At 40.3% G+C, this 21,492-nt stretch overlaps 1 protein-coding gene across 13 annotated transcripts in view; it reads right to left on the bottom strand.

Moving 5' to 3' along the window:
* CELF2 (CUGBP Elav-like family member 2) overlaps nucleotides 1-21,492 on the bottom strand; it is a 379,996-nt gene that overhangs the window by 27,790 nt on the left and 330,714 nt on the right. For all 13 annotated transcript variants that reach the window (XM_030016268.2, XM_030016264.2, XM_030016265.2 and 10 more), the window contains one exon: nucleotides 16,435-16,569. In XM_030016268.2, coding sequence (XP_029872128.1) covers nucleotides 16,435-16,569 — 135 coding nt within the window. The remainder of the gene's footprint in view (nucleotides 1-16,434; nucleotides 16,570-21,492) is intronic.

The following is a 21,492-nucleotide window of genomic DNA, read 5'->3' as shown; positions in this document are numbered from 1 at the left end:
ATTTATAAACTGGTTTTTACCAGGTTCCCCTGCCACCAAATAAATTAAAACATTTCACAACTCCCTCTATCCTCCACGCCAGAACATTACTGCTCTGAATCAAATCACTTCATAGTGCTGCTTAATAAACAGTAGGCATCTGTCTCCAGGTACTTACACAGCTTGATGTACGGAGCTGTAGTTCCACTAGGAATTGCCCTCTTTGTGCTACTGGTGCACCAGCATTTGGTGCAACAGTGAGGAAAAACAAAACACACAAAAAAAGTGTAAATGACTTGGACTTCTGGTGTCACTCTGTATGGCACACCCTGTATCCACAACATTTGGTGTTTTATTTTTCTCTTTGCACTGGGAATTTTATCCTTGCCTCCTTAAAACCTATATATGTCAAGGACTCAGTACATTTCTGGGACAGTATTAAGTGAGTTAGCTAATACTGAAGCTAGGGGGAGAGATTCAGCAGACTGGAACTCCAGCCTGATGAATGCTAGCTGAATATACAATAGTCGCTGAAGAACAGAGATGCTTTTTACCAGCTGCACCGATCATTCCCTCACAATGTTAAGCCCTGGATAAATATCAGAACATGAGAGATAAGATTTTGTCTACTCAGAGGAACTTCTTCCTCTCTAACATCAGTCATTGGAATAAGCTGAAAACTTTCTCAAGGAGGCTGTTGCTCAATCAGAGACTATTGGCAGGAGTTATGGGGTTGAAACCTTTGGCTGTTGTTGCAAGAGTTCGGACAAGATGGTCATCATATTCCTCACTGACCTTAAAAATCTGTTAATACGTGAAAATAATATCACAGCATTGGATAAAGAGGTCAGTTTAGACTTGCAAGAGCAAAGAGCTGTCCAGTAACCTGTAGAAAAATCTGCTCTCTTTCCTGCAGGTACACTGCACGCTGGTCACCTCTTGCCTTCTCCATCCAGGCCACATACAGAGACTTTACAAAACTCTTCAGCCTTTCCAACCATGAAAGGTGAGAAGATAAAAAATGTTGATTTTACTATTAGAGACCTTAGTGTTTCTTCTTCATTGACCCCTCTATTCCCACATTTCTCTGTCAGTCTCACAACCTTCCTCCTCTTTCTCCCAAACTCAACTCCACTTTAATAAACAACCAGAAGACTTCAAATAATACAAATAATATTATTAAGAAGTTGTGAAATGCAGAAGGGCACGGCTGCAGCCTTTCCCCAACAACCCCCAAACCAATTCCAACCCCAGCCATTTGATCTTACTGTGCTTCCTCCATTTAATTGATGAATTTTTTGCTGTCAGCTTCATTATGAATAAAGAGACTTGGCCTTTGGTTAATATATTCTTTAACAGAGCTCTCTTTGATACAGAGAACACATTTTCATTTGGAGTGGTTGCTCTGCACGGTATAGATATTTGTGTTTAACTAGTAATGTTGCATTCATAGAGATTTTTAAGGCTGGAAGGAGCTGGCATTTTCAACTGTTCTCCTCAACACATTTATTTCTGCCTGTAAAAGGTTATAGCACCTTTTAGGTCAGAGATTTTTTTAATAGAAATCTAAACTAGCAATGAGCCATTTCCCTTTTAATTTAAATAATGTTTCAACACAATTCCTAAAACCTGTGCCAGCCCAGAAAAACAAGCAGTATTAGCATAGAAACTTTTGGCCATTCTTTTGGCTAGCTTATGTCCATAGAGTCATGATGATTTACATCATCTGGATTTACATCAGCTGGAAAACTAGATTCAGGATAACAGCATCTAGGAAAGGCAATGATGTGTAAATATTTCTTTGGCTTTGCTGTGCACAATGTGGATGCGATTAATTTCCCCACCTTTGGCAGCCTCATTGTTAGTTTAAGCCAGTCTAGTCAAAACTGATCTTTTGGACGGTCTCTGAGGTTAAGAGACCTCCAAGTCAGACACCCTACTTTTAGATTTCTCTCTCAGGATGGGCTGAATTGCCCTCTGGAAGTGCTCCTGTTTCCACTGATGGAGATGGTGTACTCAAAGTAGATGTAGACCATTCAGAGAGGAAATGTGTTGTGGGATGGCACGCAGGGTGAGCTAAACTACCAGATGCTATTGATGCCTTTCCCAGTTCTGCCTCAAACTTCTTGTGCTGCCCTGGATAAAACACTCGCTATGCTTTTGCTGCAAGACAGAGCTAATTCTGCTTCTTCCCAGTTGCTGGCTTGTCTCCTAGAAAGCCATATCTTGGAGGCACAGGCACATTTTTGTCATGCCTATTTACTTCCTACACCTAAGACCAAGGAGTGCCCTTGATAGGGCTTCTAGGTATACTGAAGTAAGAAAACCACAGACCTATGTTTGTCTGGGCAAATCACAGCCCTCTCATGTCTCAGGGCCAATTTATAAAATGAATCCTCTTCCCCAACAGAGGAGGTCAACTGGAGGGTCCAGAGAGGCTGCCTGAGCACCTGGTGATGAAACAAAGTACTAGATAAACACTCCCTCTCGGTGTTGCTCTGAAGAAAACGACCTACTCAAATCACACATGTACCACTATGATTTAGCAGAGAGGTTGTTTGCAGTGTGGTCGACCCTATTCTTTCCTTAATTTTTTTGGTAAATATCTAAGTAATAAAGAACTCCAATGACTCCTCAGCAAAGTCATATACCACAGAAAAAAACAGTCTTTTGGAAACTCCATACTATATACGCTAACGTGGTGCTATTTTATGGGTGGTGATATGCAGTAGGCTGGGCACTCTCTCCATTCCTCTTCACCTTGTCCTGTTCCCTTCCTCCTCTTCCAACACTGGCGTACTCTCTGGAAATGATACACAGTCACACTGCAGGCCTGGGATTAAGGTATTAAGAACATGAAAGAGGCATTTCAAAGATTTTAAGTAAATTTTCTTTTTGGAAACATTATTTTGGTTCTAGGGCAGGACTAAAGGAGAGAATGGGCAAAGAAAAGCAAGGGCAGCTTTAGCTCTTTGCCTGCATAGAGGGTTGCTGTAGACCTTCACCCACCCCATCCACGTGAAGAGCAGCTAATATTTCTGGAGCAGAACCAGCTTTCTGGTGCTGCAGGGCTTCAGGGCAGCTCCAAGACCGGCTTAACTACGCTGGGGCTTTCCACATAGAGATTCACAACGGTAACTGTGTCAGCCCTGCTGACAGCTTTCCTTTAGGCAGCTCTCGGTTACACTCCACAATTGCTCGTCACTACCCAACGCACGGCACAACAGGAAGCTCAACGTTTACTTTGATATCAGCTACCTGCTTATCACCGCTCCGCTGTGAACCACAACTTTGTTCTTGTTGTTTTACTTAATGGAGGGTTTAAATAACTTGGTGTTCAAAGTACTTATTTTGCTCCAGTTAAGACGATATAGCAGTGCACCAGGGATCAATATTACCCACAAATTTAAGGTTTGGTATCTCTATAACTTCAAGCATGAGAAGTTGCAGAGAAAACATGTGCTCTTTTGGGAAAGACTCCTGTCAAATCTGTATTGGCAGTTGTCTGAGTCCAGAATCCTCTTTCTTGTACTGAATTTGGGTGTATTTCTGATTTTCTGCTGCCCTCCTGAGCTCACTGACTCCAAGGGCTAGATAAAATAGATCTGACTTAAACTGCTCCTGACTAAATGGCTGCCATTCAGAGGGACGCAGAGTTGGCCAACAGGAACCTTGTGAAATTTAACAAGGACAGATGCAAAGTCCTGCACCTGGGAAGGAATAATTCCTTTCAGTAACCCAGGCTGGGGATGGATGGGCTGAGGAGAAGCTCTGCTGCAAAGGACCCGGGGAGGGGAGGGTGTCCTGGTGGGAGGTGACCATGAGCCAGCAGCATGCCTTGGCAGCAAGGAAAGCCAACAGCATCCTGGGCTGTTGGAACAGAAGAGCTAGGAGACCCAGGTGCTGTTTCCTCTTTACTCAGTGCTTGTTACATCACATCTAAATACTGCATCCAGATTTGGGCTCCTCATTGCAAGGAAAACACTGATCAGTTGGAGGGAGTTCAGTGGAAGGCCAGTAAGATGGTCAGGGGCTTGAGCACTCATCCTGTAACGAGTTGGGCTTGTTCAGGCTGGAGAAGGTATGGCTTCAGGTGGACCTAAAGCAGCCTCCCAGTACTTATGAGGAGGTCATCAGCTAGACAGAGCAGTAGTGCATGGTGGGAGGATGAGAGGTAAATTGAAACAAGAGAGGTTCAGTCCAGATAGATATAAGTAAAAATATTTGTACCGTGAGGATCATCAAGCACTGGAACGGTTTACCCAGATCGCCCAGGCTGTGTCCTTGGAGGTTTTCAAGACTCGACTGGATTAAGCCCTGAGCAACCTGATCTCATGTCACACCTGACCCTGCTTTGAGCAGGGTCTTGGACTACAGACCTCCTGAGGGACCTTCCAACCTCGATTATTCTATGAACCTATGAAAAGTAGAACAGTGTAGCAGAAAAGTAGAAAAAGTCAGATAACACTGAGGCAGAATGAAAGAAAGCTGAAGAATGAAGATGTGCTGGCAGAAAACTGAACTGGCTTCTGTTCGTGGGTCTGTTTACAGGAATAGAGGTTGACAGCTAATATGCCACTTAACTCTTGGCTGTGCTTCTGATTCTAGGCTGCCACAACTACTTTGTGTGGGCTAGATTTCCAGGGCTAGATCTACATCTAACAAAAGGAGGTCCTGACCTTGGATGATTCCTTGAGATTTTAGATTCCTCTTAGTTTTCTTTAGATTTAGCAATGTGCAACAGAAAATAAAATCATAGTAGAAACACGGAAAGAGATGATATAAAGAAATTATGCAAAGAGAGTAAATGCAGCAACAAAAGAAGATCAAAATTATTTTAATACTTCTAACACCTCCCCAGTCAGTGACATAGAAAAAAAAGTTATAAGAGTTGGGGACAAAAGGAAAAGAAATATTAAACCCAACGCAGAAATCTCTAATTTTAGCAAGTTGAATTTAAAATCTTTGTTTACTACCCAAAATCTCTTGGGTAAACAGAATATTCCTTTGTCCCTTTGTTAGTATAAGAGGGATAATAAAGCTAAGAGACAACATGGGATTTAAGGATAATCAGATTAAGGCTGTGTTCTCTTTTTTCTTTCTAATCTTTAGTTGCAAAACCCAACAATGTTTGGAATGATGTCTTGCAAACTGTATCTAAACAAGATGAACACCTGCTGGCCTGAGTGAAGGACTAAAGATATTGGACAAAGTTTAGTTGTGTTGGAAAAAGTCTATGCAAAGCTTCCAACTTTGGTCTGATTTACAATGTCTTATTTTGGTTGTGGTACTCTCTTAAACAGAGAAGAATGGCACCCAAATGTAGGAGGTTCTTATGTAGTGGGGAATCTGGACCACTGATTTGGTGTTATGTGGGATTCTGGCCAGATGTGATCTTACATGTTTAAGGTCAATTGATTAAGGTGTATTCTCTTTACGTAGCCCTAACAACAACTGGTTGTTTTAAAGAGATGGAGGCCCAAAACCTTTCTCCTAAACGTGTGAATGAAATGACTCTAATGGAAAAGAGGAGCAATTCAAGTATAGTAATGATGGAGCTTATGAAATGAGGATTATAAACATGGGCATGGGGGAGAAGTGGGTAAGTCAATCACACCGCCCATGTGACATGGCTCTCAGGAATTTGCAGTTGTGTTTCTGTCTGAAATGAGCACACTCTACGGGCTCTGACTGCATAAGGAACATTTTAAAGGGGAAGAATAATTAAGCGATGACAGAGGCATCATCATTATTAGATAATCACAACCCAGGGGCATTAACAAACATTGAGTGCCTCTAATCCCATGGGTTCTAATTATTCTGTGATAATAACCACACCTCCAAGTTTTAATTTATTCTTGTGGAGAATCTGGGGGGGGGAGGTGGGGGAAAGGGGGGCATTTTAATATTTTTGCTGAAAGAAGATGCAGTTGGCCTTTCAAAAGGGCTCATCAGTATTCTAATCTAACTAGTATGTGTGATTGGCATTAAATTGTCTGCCCTTTACAGTGATCTCCAGCCAATCCGAGTATTCACCCTGGCACAAACCGGTGGTCTCCCAGTTGCTAACATAGCACCAGCATACACTGGTTCTGTTTCTCGGGGCAATTTTTGGCAAAGCAGAGGTGGATTTTCCTGGTCTGGCGCGGTTAATTCTCCATAAGGTCCTCTAACAAACACATTGCCATTGGCGTGGAGAGAGAAGTAAAAACTTGCTCATTTTCTGATATCTTGGAAGTGCTGTCTGACATGTCAAAAAGGAAGATTCTAGTAAGTTTAAGTGCTCTGCTTGTGCTTGGATAGAATAAAATAAAAGTGACAGACGCACTCCAGGGAAAGAGCACCAGAAATGCAAGAGAGCAAGAAAGAGTCAGGGGGGAAGAAGAATGACAATATAGAAAGACATACACTAATATCACAGCCTTTGTCAAATAAGTCAGTGTCCCTCTACTGCTTCATTACTCACAGGTGAACAATTCCTGTGAAAGATTGTCCGTATCTTCTCTGGGTACAGGAAAAGAGAAGCACCAGTGAGGAAAGGAGGAAGGGAAAGCTGCATCCACTCAACATCTGGTTGCTTCTGTGTGTCTGTGTGCATGCACGTGCAAATGAGACTAAGCAAGACACAGGGGGAGAGGGAGAGAAGGAAAGGAGTTTTTCCCCATGGTGATCCTTTTGGCTGAAGCTGGCTTTCTGAAAACAGTTTTATATTTTACAAAGTCCTTTGAGTACTTTCACTTATACAAGGAAAAAAAGAAAACAGAGAGGTGAACCAATTCATTCAAATTCTTGGCAAATTCAGAAGAAGCCAAGGGCTTCAAGAACTGGAGACTAACTTTAGACTCATAAATCCATACTCTTCAGTAGTGCATGGGTCTTTGAGAGCTAAGCAAGCCCTGTGAACATGGGACAAGTGAAAATCAGGGTCACTTATCTTAATCACTTATGTCATTCATGTTAAAGCCTAGCTTGACATTTCTGAATGTCTTGAAATTACAGTGTCTATACCAAAGACCTTCCACAGCAGTGCAAAGAAGGAGGAGAAAACAGAGCACACAAAGGTACTATAGGTATGGCAGACAAACCTATCAGCTGGTTATTTTTGTAGTTTTCTAGTTTTCTAGGTCTTCTGTACCGTAAGTTTCCTCCAAACCTATCTATCTAACAGAAGGTATTTTAGGAAACAAGCATTTATTGATTGGGCATATCTTTATGAATCTAGGCTATTGTGTTTAAGGGTACATTTTCCTGTGAGATTATGAAGATGGAGAGAGAGAGTAAAAAGCAAGTTAATATTCTGGGCCAATTCCACACTGATGCTTCTCTTTTGTTGAAATGTATTGCTCAGTGAAGACCATCCACCTCCAGTGTAAACTACAAGTCATATATCCTATTTCAGCACTGTGCCTGCAACATATTGTGCATTCTCCCCAGCAGACCACAACTATAAATTGCCTTAGGTTTTGGGTGGGAAGTACTTTAAAGAGAGGCTAGGGAAGAGAATAATAAGGCACAGTGGACTGGCTTGGGTTAAACTTCATAGCTGACCATTAGATATTTCCAACTGTAACTCAAACTGAAATCAAACCAAACTGAAATCCCACAATATGAAGAAAACAAAGAATAATTACTGAGCATTTATGACTCTTTTACTCAGTGGGGCCAAGGGCTGTGGCCTGTGTTCATCGAAGCACCACTGAGTTCACATCAAAACCAGAGCATTAGCATTTCTACAGGGAACTTCCAGCTGTGCTCTCATGTTTATTACTGCTATCTCACACAATTTGGAGTGAGCTATTGTTCAGGGACTCGTGCCCCAGTGCTGAAACGACCTCCACGTGGAGCCACTTCAACATACAACCACTGCCAAATCTCTTGCCGAAGAATTTCTGAACTAGAATCAATAAGGCTCTACTTGAGGCCAGGATCTCCTGCCTGGAGTGCAGGTTCCTTCACGCTGCCCCCCGTGTGCCTGCATCATCTTTGACATACTTTCTCCCCTAAGAAATAACTAACAACAAGCAGTAGCATCTCTCCATAAAAAAAGAGTGTCAGTAGAGTCCAAGCCTATAGTTCAACGTAAGCAATGTTTTTGTTGCAAGAGTGCTAATCACATGCGTATACGGCAATTCAAATTCTAGTACTTGGGAGAGGATGGCCTGATTCATCTTCATTTTCACCTCTCTAATACATCTGTCTTAATATCAGGTAAATAGTCCTCGGGAGGTGTTTGTCTTTCCATTGCAGCAAGATGTGCCTAAAAGATTTGTTTACTTCAGATGCTTAGGAGTCTTATCCATGATATTTTAGAATAAAGATGAGATAAACTATAGATTGAAAATTTGAGTCTGTAGGTAAAGGAGTTATGAGTCCAGAAAGTGCATGAATAATAATTTCCATGGAAGAAAGGATTTTTAGTGGGGTGTGCAAGCACAATCTCATTGTAATAGCACACCACAAGATATAGTCATTCACCTCTGTAAGCCGCAGAACTTGAGGATTATCTTGTCTCATGTAAAATTACTCAGCCAGGTCCTTTGCAGACCATTTGTAAAGTCATACATAGTTCAATGTGGCACTGGTTCTTTTCATTCATATTGCACATCTTTGTTCTGCCAACAGCAAAGGCAGTCAAGGGTTTACTTTATTTGGTTTTAAACTCATGCAGTTGTTGGAGATATTTTTGTTTGGCCAATGCATAAAATAAATTAGCAGCCTCATATTCAAACAACTAGCTCTTTTCAGACAATGCTGAAACAATTAGGTTAAAGACATTCATAAACTCTAATTCCCATTATGTTCCACAATTTATCCTGCCTTAGGAAAACAGACCATGAGTATCCATGGACACGTGTACAATTCAGTAGTGTTGAAGGAGCAGTGCTGGCAGTAGTAAACCTTAAATAGTTGAAAGCTCCTTCAAGTGCATGAGTTTTGCTAAGATTTAAATTATTTCCTGACTATTATGGACTCCAGCATTTTCTGGGCTTGGAACTTCTTGTAAGATATATAGCATATAAGCTCACCTATCTATCTGTGTAGCCAAGCTGATAGTATCATGTTTCTTTTGTAGAAAACAATCCTGAATGAACTTGAAATAGTACTTCCAACAGAAAGAAAAATAGCCTTTTTTACAAACTGGGATTCCTGTGGCTTGAAATAGAGATTAAGAGTGGGGTAGAGAGACACTTACAAAATATGATGTATTATAAAGCGCTATTCGTATACTGCAAGCAAATTAAATCCTGAAATGTGCTAAGGCAATGGATTTAATACTTTAGGAAGATGATAATGTACTAATGTTTAAAAAACAAACATGTCTCCTGTTGAATTAGATCTGACTAATCCATGGTTTAGCACTGCACACAGTTTCCTAAAAAAAACCACCCAAAGCATTAGCTAGCACAATGCTTCACTGAAAAATATGCATGTGTTTCTGTCCTTCAGTATACAACTGATATTTATGCAGTTCTGAGGAAACAGTCGGAGATTTCTGTGCCAAAAATTCATAAATTGATAATGTTGGTTCTAAAAAAGAGGGAAGGAGCTTTTGCAAAACATCTCTTTCTGCAGTTGCCGGGCAGCCTCACACTTCTTCACTGACAGCTTCTGCCCACCCCAAGCCCAGCCATTTAGCAACTGAATTTCCTAACATCCATTGGGCTGAATTCATACACCTGTTCAGAAACCAGTTTGCTAGGAGAATATACAAAGACCTGTTACATTTTAAGGGACAAATATGCAAACAGGTCATTCCAGTTAATTGATGGCCTGTCTGCTGCCATCAGCATCCTTCAGGTTATCACTGGCTCGGTTTTCCAAATGAGGAGACCAGGGAGAGACTGCTGTTCCAGGGAGGCTCTGTGGGAATTCATCACCCTTCATCTCTCCTTTTACTGTATGAGGACTCTGGGAGATTTTTTGCCACAATTCCTACTGTTTTCTTCTTTAGTCATTTAAGATATTTTGTAGCATTATTAAAAATACAAATACAGGTCAAAAATGCATGCCCAGTTTCCTATTTTTGGCTCCAACTTGCGTTTGGATGCCTGCTTAAGGGTGACCTAATTATCAGATGGGCTTAGTACCAATATATCTCTCCAAGAAGTAGCATAGTCTCTGGGCACTAAGAGCAGTCAAAATCAATTCACTTATTTAGGAGCCTAAGCAGAGACTCAGAAACTTAACACTATGTGGGTAAGCCGAGCCGACACACAACAGTTCAGAAATATACTTCTCCCATCACAAATCTCCTTGAACTATGCAGTTAAGTGACAGGCACTGGGTGGTGGCTAAGGCAAGATTTTCTTCCCCGGCTTCCTTGCAAACACATACTTTAAAAAAAATGGTGCTGAGATCAGGGTTAAGGCATTGGACTGCTCTGTGCTCTAAGCACTGAGATAACAGTGCTAATAATACAACTAGATTTAAATATAAAATTGAAAATCATACACCTGGGTTGTTTAAGCATCCATCCAGGGTATGTGTACTGTATGTATACTGTATTTATAAACCTTTATTTAGGATATGTGTTATATTTATCAACTGTATCTTTATCATAAAAATAATGAACATTATACCAGGGAAGTCTTCTATGAGCTGCAAAACTAATAAAGCTTATTTTAAATTATTTTATAATAATGGTACCTTATTTGAAATTATTTTATAATAATGGAACCTGCATTAATTCCACATGAAATGGTACAAAAATAATCAATTCGTACTACAGTATGAAGAGTGCCATTCTGCATTTTAAACCGATCTTTTCCAACATGAAACATCTACCTCAGTTCATTCTTTAGCAAACTGTCAGACTCTCCTACACATCTACTGGTAGGGTTATTTTTGGATCATCCTGGAAGCAAATCACAGCTATCTCAGTGGGTGTACTGGCCTCTAACAAAATGTCACGGTGGCAGACTTGCACCGCTGATTGGAGAAAAATGGATTGTACTGAAGTGAACAAAAAGAGAATCTTCTAAGAATGATTATTTGAACATTCTTCACTGCTTCTCAGCTGAAGCATCTTGTATATTCTATAAAATCTCTAATATTTCAACAATTGTGTTCACAACATGAATACCTTCAGCTAACAAAGACAATCTTCATACTGTATTAGGCGGTAGAGAAAATAATGAACCACAGACGCTAACTATAAGTTATAATTCTCTGCTTTTAGCAGGGGATAAGGATGAATTAATTCTTACAGGACAGGCACTGTAATAATCTTTTTTTTCTCTTTTTCAGTTTATTCTATACTTCACAGACTTCCTTTTTGGGGGCTGTTATCCTTCAATGTCAGCATCTGCCTGAAAATGAGTATTTTTAGACTTTTGTGCCTAGGAGAAGTTTTTTTTCAACATAAGAGTTAATGGCTGAATTCTGATATAATATAGCAAAAGCTGGGCTGGATTTTAAGAGGTCATTAAAGAAAAAAATCTTACTTTCTACACTGACACTATTGTTTTGCAGGACGATTTCCTCTTAGGTTTACACAACAGATAAACCTGAAGAGCTTTTTTACCGAAGCATGAATAGCTAGTTCTGCTGTGTGAATAAATAATAGTTTAGAGAATCAAATAATCATGAAAATGTCATGGAAAATCAAGGCTCCTCAGTCTGAAACTGAATTAGCTTCTGGTTTAGCAATTCTATCCCCCCACAGCTCAGAAGTTATATTGTGTATGTTTATGCAGATAAATTTGGATGTATAATTAGATGTTTCGGCTCTTCATTTGCACATCGAAGGGCTTTCCTACTGGCTACTGAAAAAACATTTATGCATGAATTTTAAGAAACAAAACTGAAATGAGCTCACAGAGGCTGTGGAATCTCCATCCCTGAAGATATTCAAACCTTGACTGGTCATGGCTTTCACCAACCTGCTCTGAGCGGTCCTGCTGCGAGCAGGAGACTGGAGTAGAGACCTTGGGAAGTGTCTACCAACCTATGAGATTCTGTGAGCCCAACGTTATGGCATTAAACAATAACAATAAAAATACATGCAGTGATGGAGAAGGGCAAGATGACAAAGTAAGCTGGTGTCTGAAACCCAACTTCCATATTCTCCCCGTGAGCACAAACCATTTTTCTGCTGTTGCTTAACATCAGTTTGCAAAAAGATCAGGAGCTTCATACCTCCTGATATCAGGAAAAGTTTTACAGTACCGTATCGCCCTTGTACCACCCAGGACAGTCAGAATAAACATTATTATCCTGGGGAAAATTAGGGTAGCTGGTCAACTGAGGCAAATTAAATGTCAGGCAGCGTTAGAGGCAGATACTCTGATCCTGAGCTTGTATGTCCCTCCTTCGCATCCACCTGCAGGCCTTCTCACCACCCCTGAATTAACCATAAATCTCTGCAGGCTCTGGAATAGCAGCCTCCCTGCAAGCTCTTTACTAGTCGATCCGTTTGCAGGACCTGTCAAGGACAGTCTCTGGAGGACAAGGTTCCTGACACTCAGCTGAGATTCATCCTGCCTAAATTGAGAAATTTACAGTGCCGATACCTACACCTGAGGTAGTCCCTCCAAAATCCCTTCCCAGTTAATGGGAAATGCAAACTTCCAGGGCCCAACCAAAAGGGAGTCGAGACAAACTGGCTCAGACAACCTGGAGTCAGGTAAAAGCTACCCCAGCCCAAATCCTTATGTTATGAAATACTATAGGTACCTGCCTTTAAAACAGGAAAGTATTATAAGGGAGTGAAATGAAAAGAAAGTGAAGAATTAATTAACTAAATAGAGGTGATTAAAGTAAATAAAGGAAACAATTATCATATCAAAATAAGAGACAAGAAAGATGATTAAATGAGTCTTCAAAAGACCCGTGAGAAACTCATGAAAGACATAATATGCATTTACCTGGTTTTTATTCTTTCATGATTTCATTTTCGTTTTTATTCACTACCATCTGATAATTGCAAGAAACAGTTACTTTAACCATGGGCAATTTAAACCATTTTAATTTTTTTTCCAGGGCCAAGAGACAAAAGAACCTAGTTATTGCCTGAGGGGATTTTTACTAAAATGAAAGCTTAATCTTTCATGTTTTTTTAAGCAAAGGCTTTTAAAAAATCATTTCTAACAATGCTGTAGGGAGAGACTTCCATGGGTATGCAAAATTGAAATTATAAATTTACAATTATAAAAAAAATTAATAGTTTGGGGATTGCATTGTCTCTGTTCTTTCTGAATGAATACTGTTTCAAGCTTAAGAGAAAGTATTTAGCACATGGAGGAGAATGACTGTCCTTAGACTCTCTCGCGGTCAAAGCTATTTAGTAAGAAAGTACGAGAGAAAGATCATTGGAGTTTGTTTGGAAATACGTGATTGTATGAACCTTGAATTGAAAAAGGAGCTTCATACAGATTTAACAGTCACTATTAGATGCTGAATATTTTTCTTTTCTTTTTGAATATATTGCAATTAGAAGCTAGCAGCAAAACTTGACATCCTCGAATATCAGATGCCCTCTTGGTTCCTCACTTCCTGGCCTGTTTTTCTGTGTTGCCAATGCATCAAAGCTGGCCTGACCACCGTCCCCTCCGTAACAGTTTGATGCTTGCTAAATCTTATCTATATAAAATTAAGCTGCAAGATAAATTTTAACTGAAGTAACCATCTTTTGGGGCTCTTATGGCGCATGTCTCCAAAGGAGAGAACAAGAGCTCTTGGTCAAAGATTGATTCAGGAGACATCTTCAGGAGAGATATAGTTATATATGGGTAGAAACACGGATATGATTTATGTGGCTGCCATGGTTTAAGGCATATTAGAAGTACATGCTCATGCCCATCCCTGTTCCATGCAGTATTTTGGCTTTAACAGCATCAAGAAAAGGATTAAATTTAAACATGTACCTTTGCACTCTTCTAAATTTGGGCAGTTTTCTGAACTGAGAAATATTAATTTAATGCATTATCTGGAGAGACACAAACATTTCTTCCTGGGCTTAGTGCAGGCTTTGAAATCAGACAAAATAATTTACACTTATGAAACACAACAAACTGAAGTGTTCTATTAAAAGAAAACTAGACCAAAAAAATACCCTCAAGGCCTCCAAATATCCACACATTGAAAGGCAGATTTAAATGTTTTCTGCCAACATATTTCAAGTTTTAATGGAAATACTTTGAGCTACTATGAAAAGCTTTATCGAACTAAATTCATTTTCCATAGAGCAGAGAAGAATCATTGAAGATATTATTCAGGTTTACAAAATATTTAATAGGGTGGAGAATGTGGAACCAGATAAGAGAGGTTAAACTGAAGGACATTTTAACAAGGCTTGATTTTAGGTTGGTTGTGCAACATAAATAGGTCAATGGATCTGTTAGATATAGACTTTCTCTTTGACACACCAAGCTGTCTAATATTAGAAACACTTGTGTACAGCTACTACCTATAAGGCTTTCAAAAGCAATTGTCATTCTGAACTACACTATTTCAAAGGCTAAATGTCCAGAAGTTTTTGAAAATAACACATCTTCAACGTGTTAGCCAAAATCATTAATCTCCTTGGAAAAACCTTGATATCTGCTCTTCAATACCACCCTGAGCAATACTAAGCTCCGGTTATCCCAAAGAAGTATCTGCCCAGCCCAGCTGAAGCACCTTTCTAACCATGTGCCTCTGCAGACTTGGACATCAGACGAAACCACCTTCCAGGTACTCAAGGAGCCTCAACACCAGGTTAAAAGAGGGAACAGCAAGTCAGCCAGGCTGGATAAGAAAATTGTGTTGGAGAGAGAGAGAGGAAAATGTGGACCTTAAGGATGAATCTGAGTCCTGTGCTAACATGGCAAGACAAAGAACACGAGAGAAACACACTGCTGCCTGAGGTTCTGGTGCCACTTCGCTGCAGAGCAGCAACAATAAGGAAAGTTCATTTCCAGCCCCTCTGCACTGCAGTGCAGTACCTTGAGTTGCCCTGAGAAGTTTTGTCAGTATGGCCCAAGAAATGCTGAGCACGCTTTGGGAGGACAGGCTACTCAGACATTTAACTGCTAAACTGCAGAGATATTACAGAGCATGCATGAAATGCAACATTTCCGCTTCTATAAACGGGTGACATTTAGACAGGAGTACCGCAGAAACATTGACACTGAGACTACTAGCCTTTTGCAAAGTGCCCCAGCTCCGGGACGGAGGGAAGAGATTGCTCAGGTTTGAAAAAGAATATGTCAGCAAACCAAAATTATTTTCACCCACCCTGCTTCTCAGAGATGTTGTGAATGAATATGATTTTTAGGTCGAGATGAGGCTCACACCAGAAAGAGGAAAATTCTGCACAAACTTAGTATTAGCCAAGCTGCCTTCCATTTAAGCTCTCCCCCAAACAAACAATAAAACTGTAATATAACGGAAAGCATTGGCCAGTTTTAACACCCGGCACCACACTCAGTCCCAGTTCTATTGTGCAGTGAAGACTGTTTTCCTTACTGATGAGATCAAACCGTCTGCCATGAATTACTTTTTCATGGGGAATAAATACACACTTAAACAAGATTAAACACAAATGTTCTTTAGTGGTGTCTAAAATAATATGAATGTTTTTTAGAACAGCAATAAACACACTTCATGATGCAAATAATTACACCCTGCAGCCTTTATGTAAAGATAAGCGGCCGGATTCTTGACTTAGCTACATCACTGTAAATCCGGAGTAACTACACTGAATCAACATCTCTCTCTGTGGATTCCGGAGATGCTGAAGTGTTACTGAACTCTGGATTTGGCCTGATTTCTCTCTAGGATTTTGCAGACATCAGACATGCATGGTTGAAAGTCTACATGGTGGTCATGGAGGCACCATCACCTCTTATCCTGTCCCTTATTCCCCCATAAATCTGTCTTCTGCTTAGTGTAAGGAAGTCAGAATCTGGCTGTGTATTCCTTGTACATCTGATATCACTTTTGTAACTGTATTCTCAGTTAGGACCAGAAGAAAGCTCAACTGAGGCTACAGCAAGAAAAAGAGAAGGAAAAAAAGAAAGAAGGACTTCACAAAAATTCACGATGGGTGAAGGCAATACATGCATGATGTGCTGGGAATCAAAAATCAGCCTCTCAGGGATTAAAAAGAACCACTGTGGCTGATTTTTCTGTAGGATGGGAAGAATTTGGTCATGTTCTGAATTCCTTCTGAAGTTAAATTTAGCTTAAGTTTCTCATGCAATTGTAATTTTCACATAGAGTTTTGTAAGATGGGTCTGTTAGGTTTTAATGGCCACTGAAATGAGTCTGGAAAGGTGAACACGCACAAATTGGACCACTTGAAAAATTAGTTATTTGCTTAAAAATACAGCAACAAAAACGTATTCAGCTATTAAAAGGGTCTTCAGAATTTATATGAGCATAGAATTTAGACACCACATGGAATCACAGTTTTAACTAACATCTTCCCATTTATTCTCATGTTTGTATTTTGAAAGCAAGCTCTGCTCTTACCAGGACTTGTGAGGGCTCCCAGAGCACCAGTTGTTGTGGAGAGAGGATTTGCATTGGTGGTGGTAGCTGAGGTTTGGGCGGCGGCTGCTGCGGCTGCTAAAGTTGCCAAATTCTGTAACTGTAAAGCGTTCATGCCTGCATGGAGAAGCAATAGGGTTAATTAAAACATGTACTTAAAAAAAAAAAAAAAAAAAAAAAAAAGCTATTTTCAATGGACACGGAGCTTGGGATGTACCTTGCCAAGAGATTCAATTCTTCTTTTCACTCCCAAGACATCTATAATCTGGAAACCACCTCTTACAGTCCCCGAATAGCATCTCTCACCTCTCTACCTTGAAGTTGAGAGAATACAGCAAAGGGGCCAGCCCACGGTTCAGGAAAATTAAACCTGGTTTGTGCCTCTTCTACAAGGGAAGTGTAGAATTAAAAGTCATTTAAACTCTGTGTGAAGCCCAGGTGCAATACTATTTCCTGACACAACAGGGGGTGTAAAGAAGATAACTAACATTTAAAACACATTCAGGACGGGGTCATATAATTGGGATGAATACAATTTGTTTCCCATGTCTCCTCTGAATGTATCTACTAAGACTACACTGTGCAGTAGCCAATAATTGTGTTGATTTTCCTTTTGATGGTTCATTTCTAAAACCACATATGAACTAGGAACATCAAATTAGTATCAGTCTGATCACAGAGCCATCACTGAGGCAGGGGCTTTCGGGCCATAAGTTCTAGACTGTGATATCAAGTCTACTCAGTCATCTGTTGCTCCATTATTTTAGAAGGTGTGGGGGAGATATACCTGCATTTCAATGAGGACCTTCAAGAAATGGATGCATTTAAATAGGAAAGGCTTTAATTTAAATGGCAGGTAAAAAAGGACCAACAATAAATAGAATTTATGTGAAATGGAAAAGGTGATTAAGGAACAGCAAATGAGATTCATTTGACTTCAATCAGAGGGACAGGAGTCTGTCTCTCTAGAAGCCTTCAAGAACACCTACCTTTTACCTTGGACTAGAACAAATACTTAGGCACTTACTCTAAGGCGAACTGCTTCAGTAAGAGACTAAAATGCAGATACAAGTTAGGTGCTAGCATTAACCAGACTGGATCCTTCTCAGGAACCTCTGAACAAGAATACAACTGCCCACAGGGGCGATGTTCAGACTGGTTGTCTACATACAGATGTGAAAGACATTGTCTGGCTGGCAGTGAGAGATCATCCTTTTTGGTTCAGACACATGAGGGAGACCAGTGCATGCTGCCTGAGACCTCAACAGAACTGACAAAGTGCATAAAACCAAAATACTAAAAGAGTTTTTCTATGTTCTTGTAGTCCTGATAATATAAGTACGCACAAAAGGTTAGGTGGTAGGAAGAGTAATACCTTTTTTAGACCAAGTGATAGAGCTGGGAAGATGGCATGAGTTTTGGGGAACACCCAAAGAAGAGCTTGAGTGCCTGGAAACTTGTCCAATTTTTTCTGAACGTTAGTTTGTCTAACAAGAGATATAACTTCTCCCTGCACCCTTTGTTTCTCAAACCAGGGGAACTTAATAACAACTTGTAGAAGATGAAAAAAAAAGAGGTTAAACATAATACATTGTAAGTAAGTTGGAGAAGAAAAAAAATGCAATGAAGGGGAGGTATTTTCTGGGAATTGAGGACTCCTGCAATAATGGAGAGTGATACTACTTTTAAACACATATGTTGCAGACTCAGGTTGGTACAATCAACAAGCCCCATAAAGAGGTATTCTTACTGTCCCAGCATTAGGCACTGTGAGGTGAACTTTGATATAAGCATCTATTTGTGAATAAACCCCTAAATTTAAATACAGCATGTTCCAACAGGCAGGTGAGGTGGTGCATTCCCCGCCTCCTCGGCCGCTCAACGATCTCAGGAATTCCTGTTAGGCCTTGGCCTTTGTATAATGAGTTGGGCAGTTAAGCGTCCCTTGACCGTACCAGGAACTCTTGCACAGCTAAGGTGGGGAGCGGCACTGACCGTACCAAGAATTCCTAGTGCCTGGCTGAGGCAGGGAACAAGAGCAGGAATAATTAGTCATCCCCTGTCAGCCTTGGAACGTCTCTTACCTGGATTGTAGCTCAAGTGAAATGGTACCAGTGCTACTGGAATTCTGGTAATTTGCTGATGGCTAAAGTCAATCATCTCCCAAACCTATAAACAGTGGTCCTAAGTGAGGCCCTTTGAGCTCTCCTGGACCGCAGCGGGCTGCGACCAGCATCTCCCTCTGAGGGGGATGCCTCTCAGAGCTCACGAACTCCCCAGTTTGCAAAAATGGGAGGACTGTTGCCAAAAGCTGACGATGGGACCTGGGCTGATACCCTTCGCTCCTTGAGGCTCAACCCTTCGCCCGTTGAGAAAATGACGAGGCATTTGACATCAATATTTCACTGAACTCGAGGGGAATTTTTAACAGGTATACCTTTGTTTGTATATAGGTTAGTGCCTGTGTGCGTGCACGTGTGACTTGACCTGGGTATCCTATAGCAAGTATAGTATAAATATTGCCCTTTTGAATCTATAACTAAGTCACTGTTGTGATTGTAGTAAATTCTACTGAATCACTTTGTAAATGTTAAAAGGATCAAATTCTGCTAAATCTTGTGATTCACCTCAAACTGTGAATGAACCTCAGACTGCTGCTACACACATAATCCCTTTAGACATAAACCACTGACACAGTCTGGGACTAGAAGTGGATCCAACCACACCTAAGCTCCATCAGGAGTTTAGAAACCAAGGGGGTCTTCTCTGAGCCTCGTGACTCAAAGTGAGAGTCTCCCCTATCTTTTTACATCTCCAAACTCTGTGCAAATCATGAAAAATCAATTCTAACTTGATTTTCCTTTGTATGTTTCTCTCTTACCCTTTTGCATCTTCAGTCTCTGTATAAATCATTCTAGTTTGATTCTAACTTGATTTTCCTTTCTACGTTTCATCCACGTATTAAGTAATAGAGTGAACCTTGCCATCGAACTTTGTGAAGTCGTGCTTTTATAAATTCCCATTAAATCAGTTTTGGTAGTACCTTTGATGATGATTCTTTAAGCGGTCCAAACCACTCATTCACGACAGCAGGTCAGCTCTCAGGTGAGCACCTAGCTTGGCTGAGGTTCTAACTTCTGTGCCTCAGTCAAATGCCCACAGTCAGCTCAGATGTTGGTGCTTTTGAACATGTGACACAACGACAATGTTAGGAGTAAGGTTTTTGTTGATCTAAGATCCACCACTTTGTAGTCTGGAATCTGCACAACACACTTGGAGGAATTATGTGACCAAAAATGCTCTTTCAGGTTTCTTTTGGAGGCTAACGATCACCTTAAAAAATAAGGCTTTTCTCAAACACTACAAACCCAAACTATTTTGCAAGATGCAATAAAGCTACCCTAGTCACAAGTCACTATAAACCTAGACAATTAGGTGTAACTACTAAACAAAGTGATCACGGGTCATTGTTGCAATTTGGTCAGTCCTCTAAACCAGCTCTCGCAAAGTTTAAGTCCTTAAAATACAAAGATAACTCTGAAATGGCAAAACTGTACCTTAATTACATGGACATTTTATAAATACTAAAGAATTAGATATTGGATACACAAATGAATAGAATAAAACTGCTTAAAACATCTCAAATCTTGAACAAGGTCAGCTTCTAAAGCAGAAAAAGTTGACTGAATATTTGAAAAACCTTTTATTTTTACTATCAGTCCAAACCTAAGTTTTGGAAGCAGCATCATATTAACAAATAAATGTCTAAAACCAGAGATGGTAAGGAAATTCATAAGTTTTCAAATCCTAACTCTGGTTTAACTTGAGAACTTTTCAGTCAAAAAGTACAATTCAGATAGAAATTCAGATATGGAAGCATCATTTTAAATTAGTTTTTTTAATTACTCAGTTGACCTACTTGCTTGCCTCAGGTGTAAATTATTTTTTTGTATTGAAAAATCCTCTTTCTTTGATAGTAAGATTCTGCAGATTATTTCAAACAAGATTTTAGAGGTGGAAAAGACTTAAGCTGGGGTCCAGCTCTTTGCAAACAAAGCAGACAATGGTTCTCAAAATGAGATGTGGAATCCATTTTCATCCTGGATTGATATTTGGTCCTCAAATATCATTTACCTTCCTCTTTCATAAGAAGTATAAGTAATTCAGCAAAGAATGTCCAGCAAACATTGCTGGTCTTCACTGAGGCCGTATTTCATGCCATCCTGTAACAGATTTGGGAAAGCAGTGGGTTGCTCTCCACCATGGCAGCATGTTTTTCTATCACCCACTGGTTAGTTATTCATCAGAAGGATCAGTCATAATCAGCTTATATTTCTTCTGTGGGGAGGTTTCCACTTTGGACTTTTAAACAGCACACATGGCAGGATTAAAAAATAGCGAACAAATACAGAACAGTACTAAAGGAGAGACTGCAAAATAGCTTCACCTAGATGAAATCCCACACGCTTCTAGAAAATGCACGGACTTTTCTCCAAACCTCAGTTTAGACACAAATGGATTTTGAAGCAATTTAATACTGCTTTTTTTATTGCATTTTATGTGCATAGCATTGCCCGTGCATGCAAGGCTGCAGAAGGCTATGAGCACAGAGGGCTGTGAAGCTGGAAGGCAGCACACGCACGCTGTACAGCGCTCAAGGAAAAGTACGGCAGGCAACAAGGTCAACAGGCAGTGGAACAAACAACGGCTCTCTCTGGGCTCACGAACCACCGTCGCGCCTGTGCGGATGCAAAACAAACACCAGCATTGCCTCATCCCACAAAAATGTTTTTTTTTTTTATAGTGGGACATTTCCTGTGGAAGCACAAGAGGAACCCATCAACTTGACGAAAGAGTTTCAATGCCAAAAGAAGATTAACAAACAAGAGCTAGGCAGTGACGAAGTTGTCTCCCCACCCAGTCTGTTTTACTGTAGAGGTGACTAAAAGACACTGGCCACAAACCAGCTCTGCAGATGTTATAGGGTGTCAGCTTCGGTGCCTTCAGGAAAAAAGACTGCTTGCTGTTGTCACACATGCG

This window comes from Aquila chrysaetos, chromosome 5, assembly GCF_900496995.4.
Source record: "Aquila chrysaetos chrysaetos chromosome 5, bAquChr1.4, whole genome shotgun sequence".
NCBI classification, from domain to species: domain Eukaryota; kingdom Metazoa; phylum Chordata; class Aves; order Accipitriformes; family Accipitridae; genus Aquila; species Aquila chrysaetos.
This window is presented reverse-complemented; position numbering and strand designations above follow the sequence as displayed.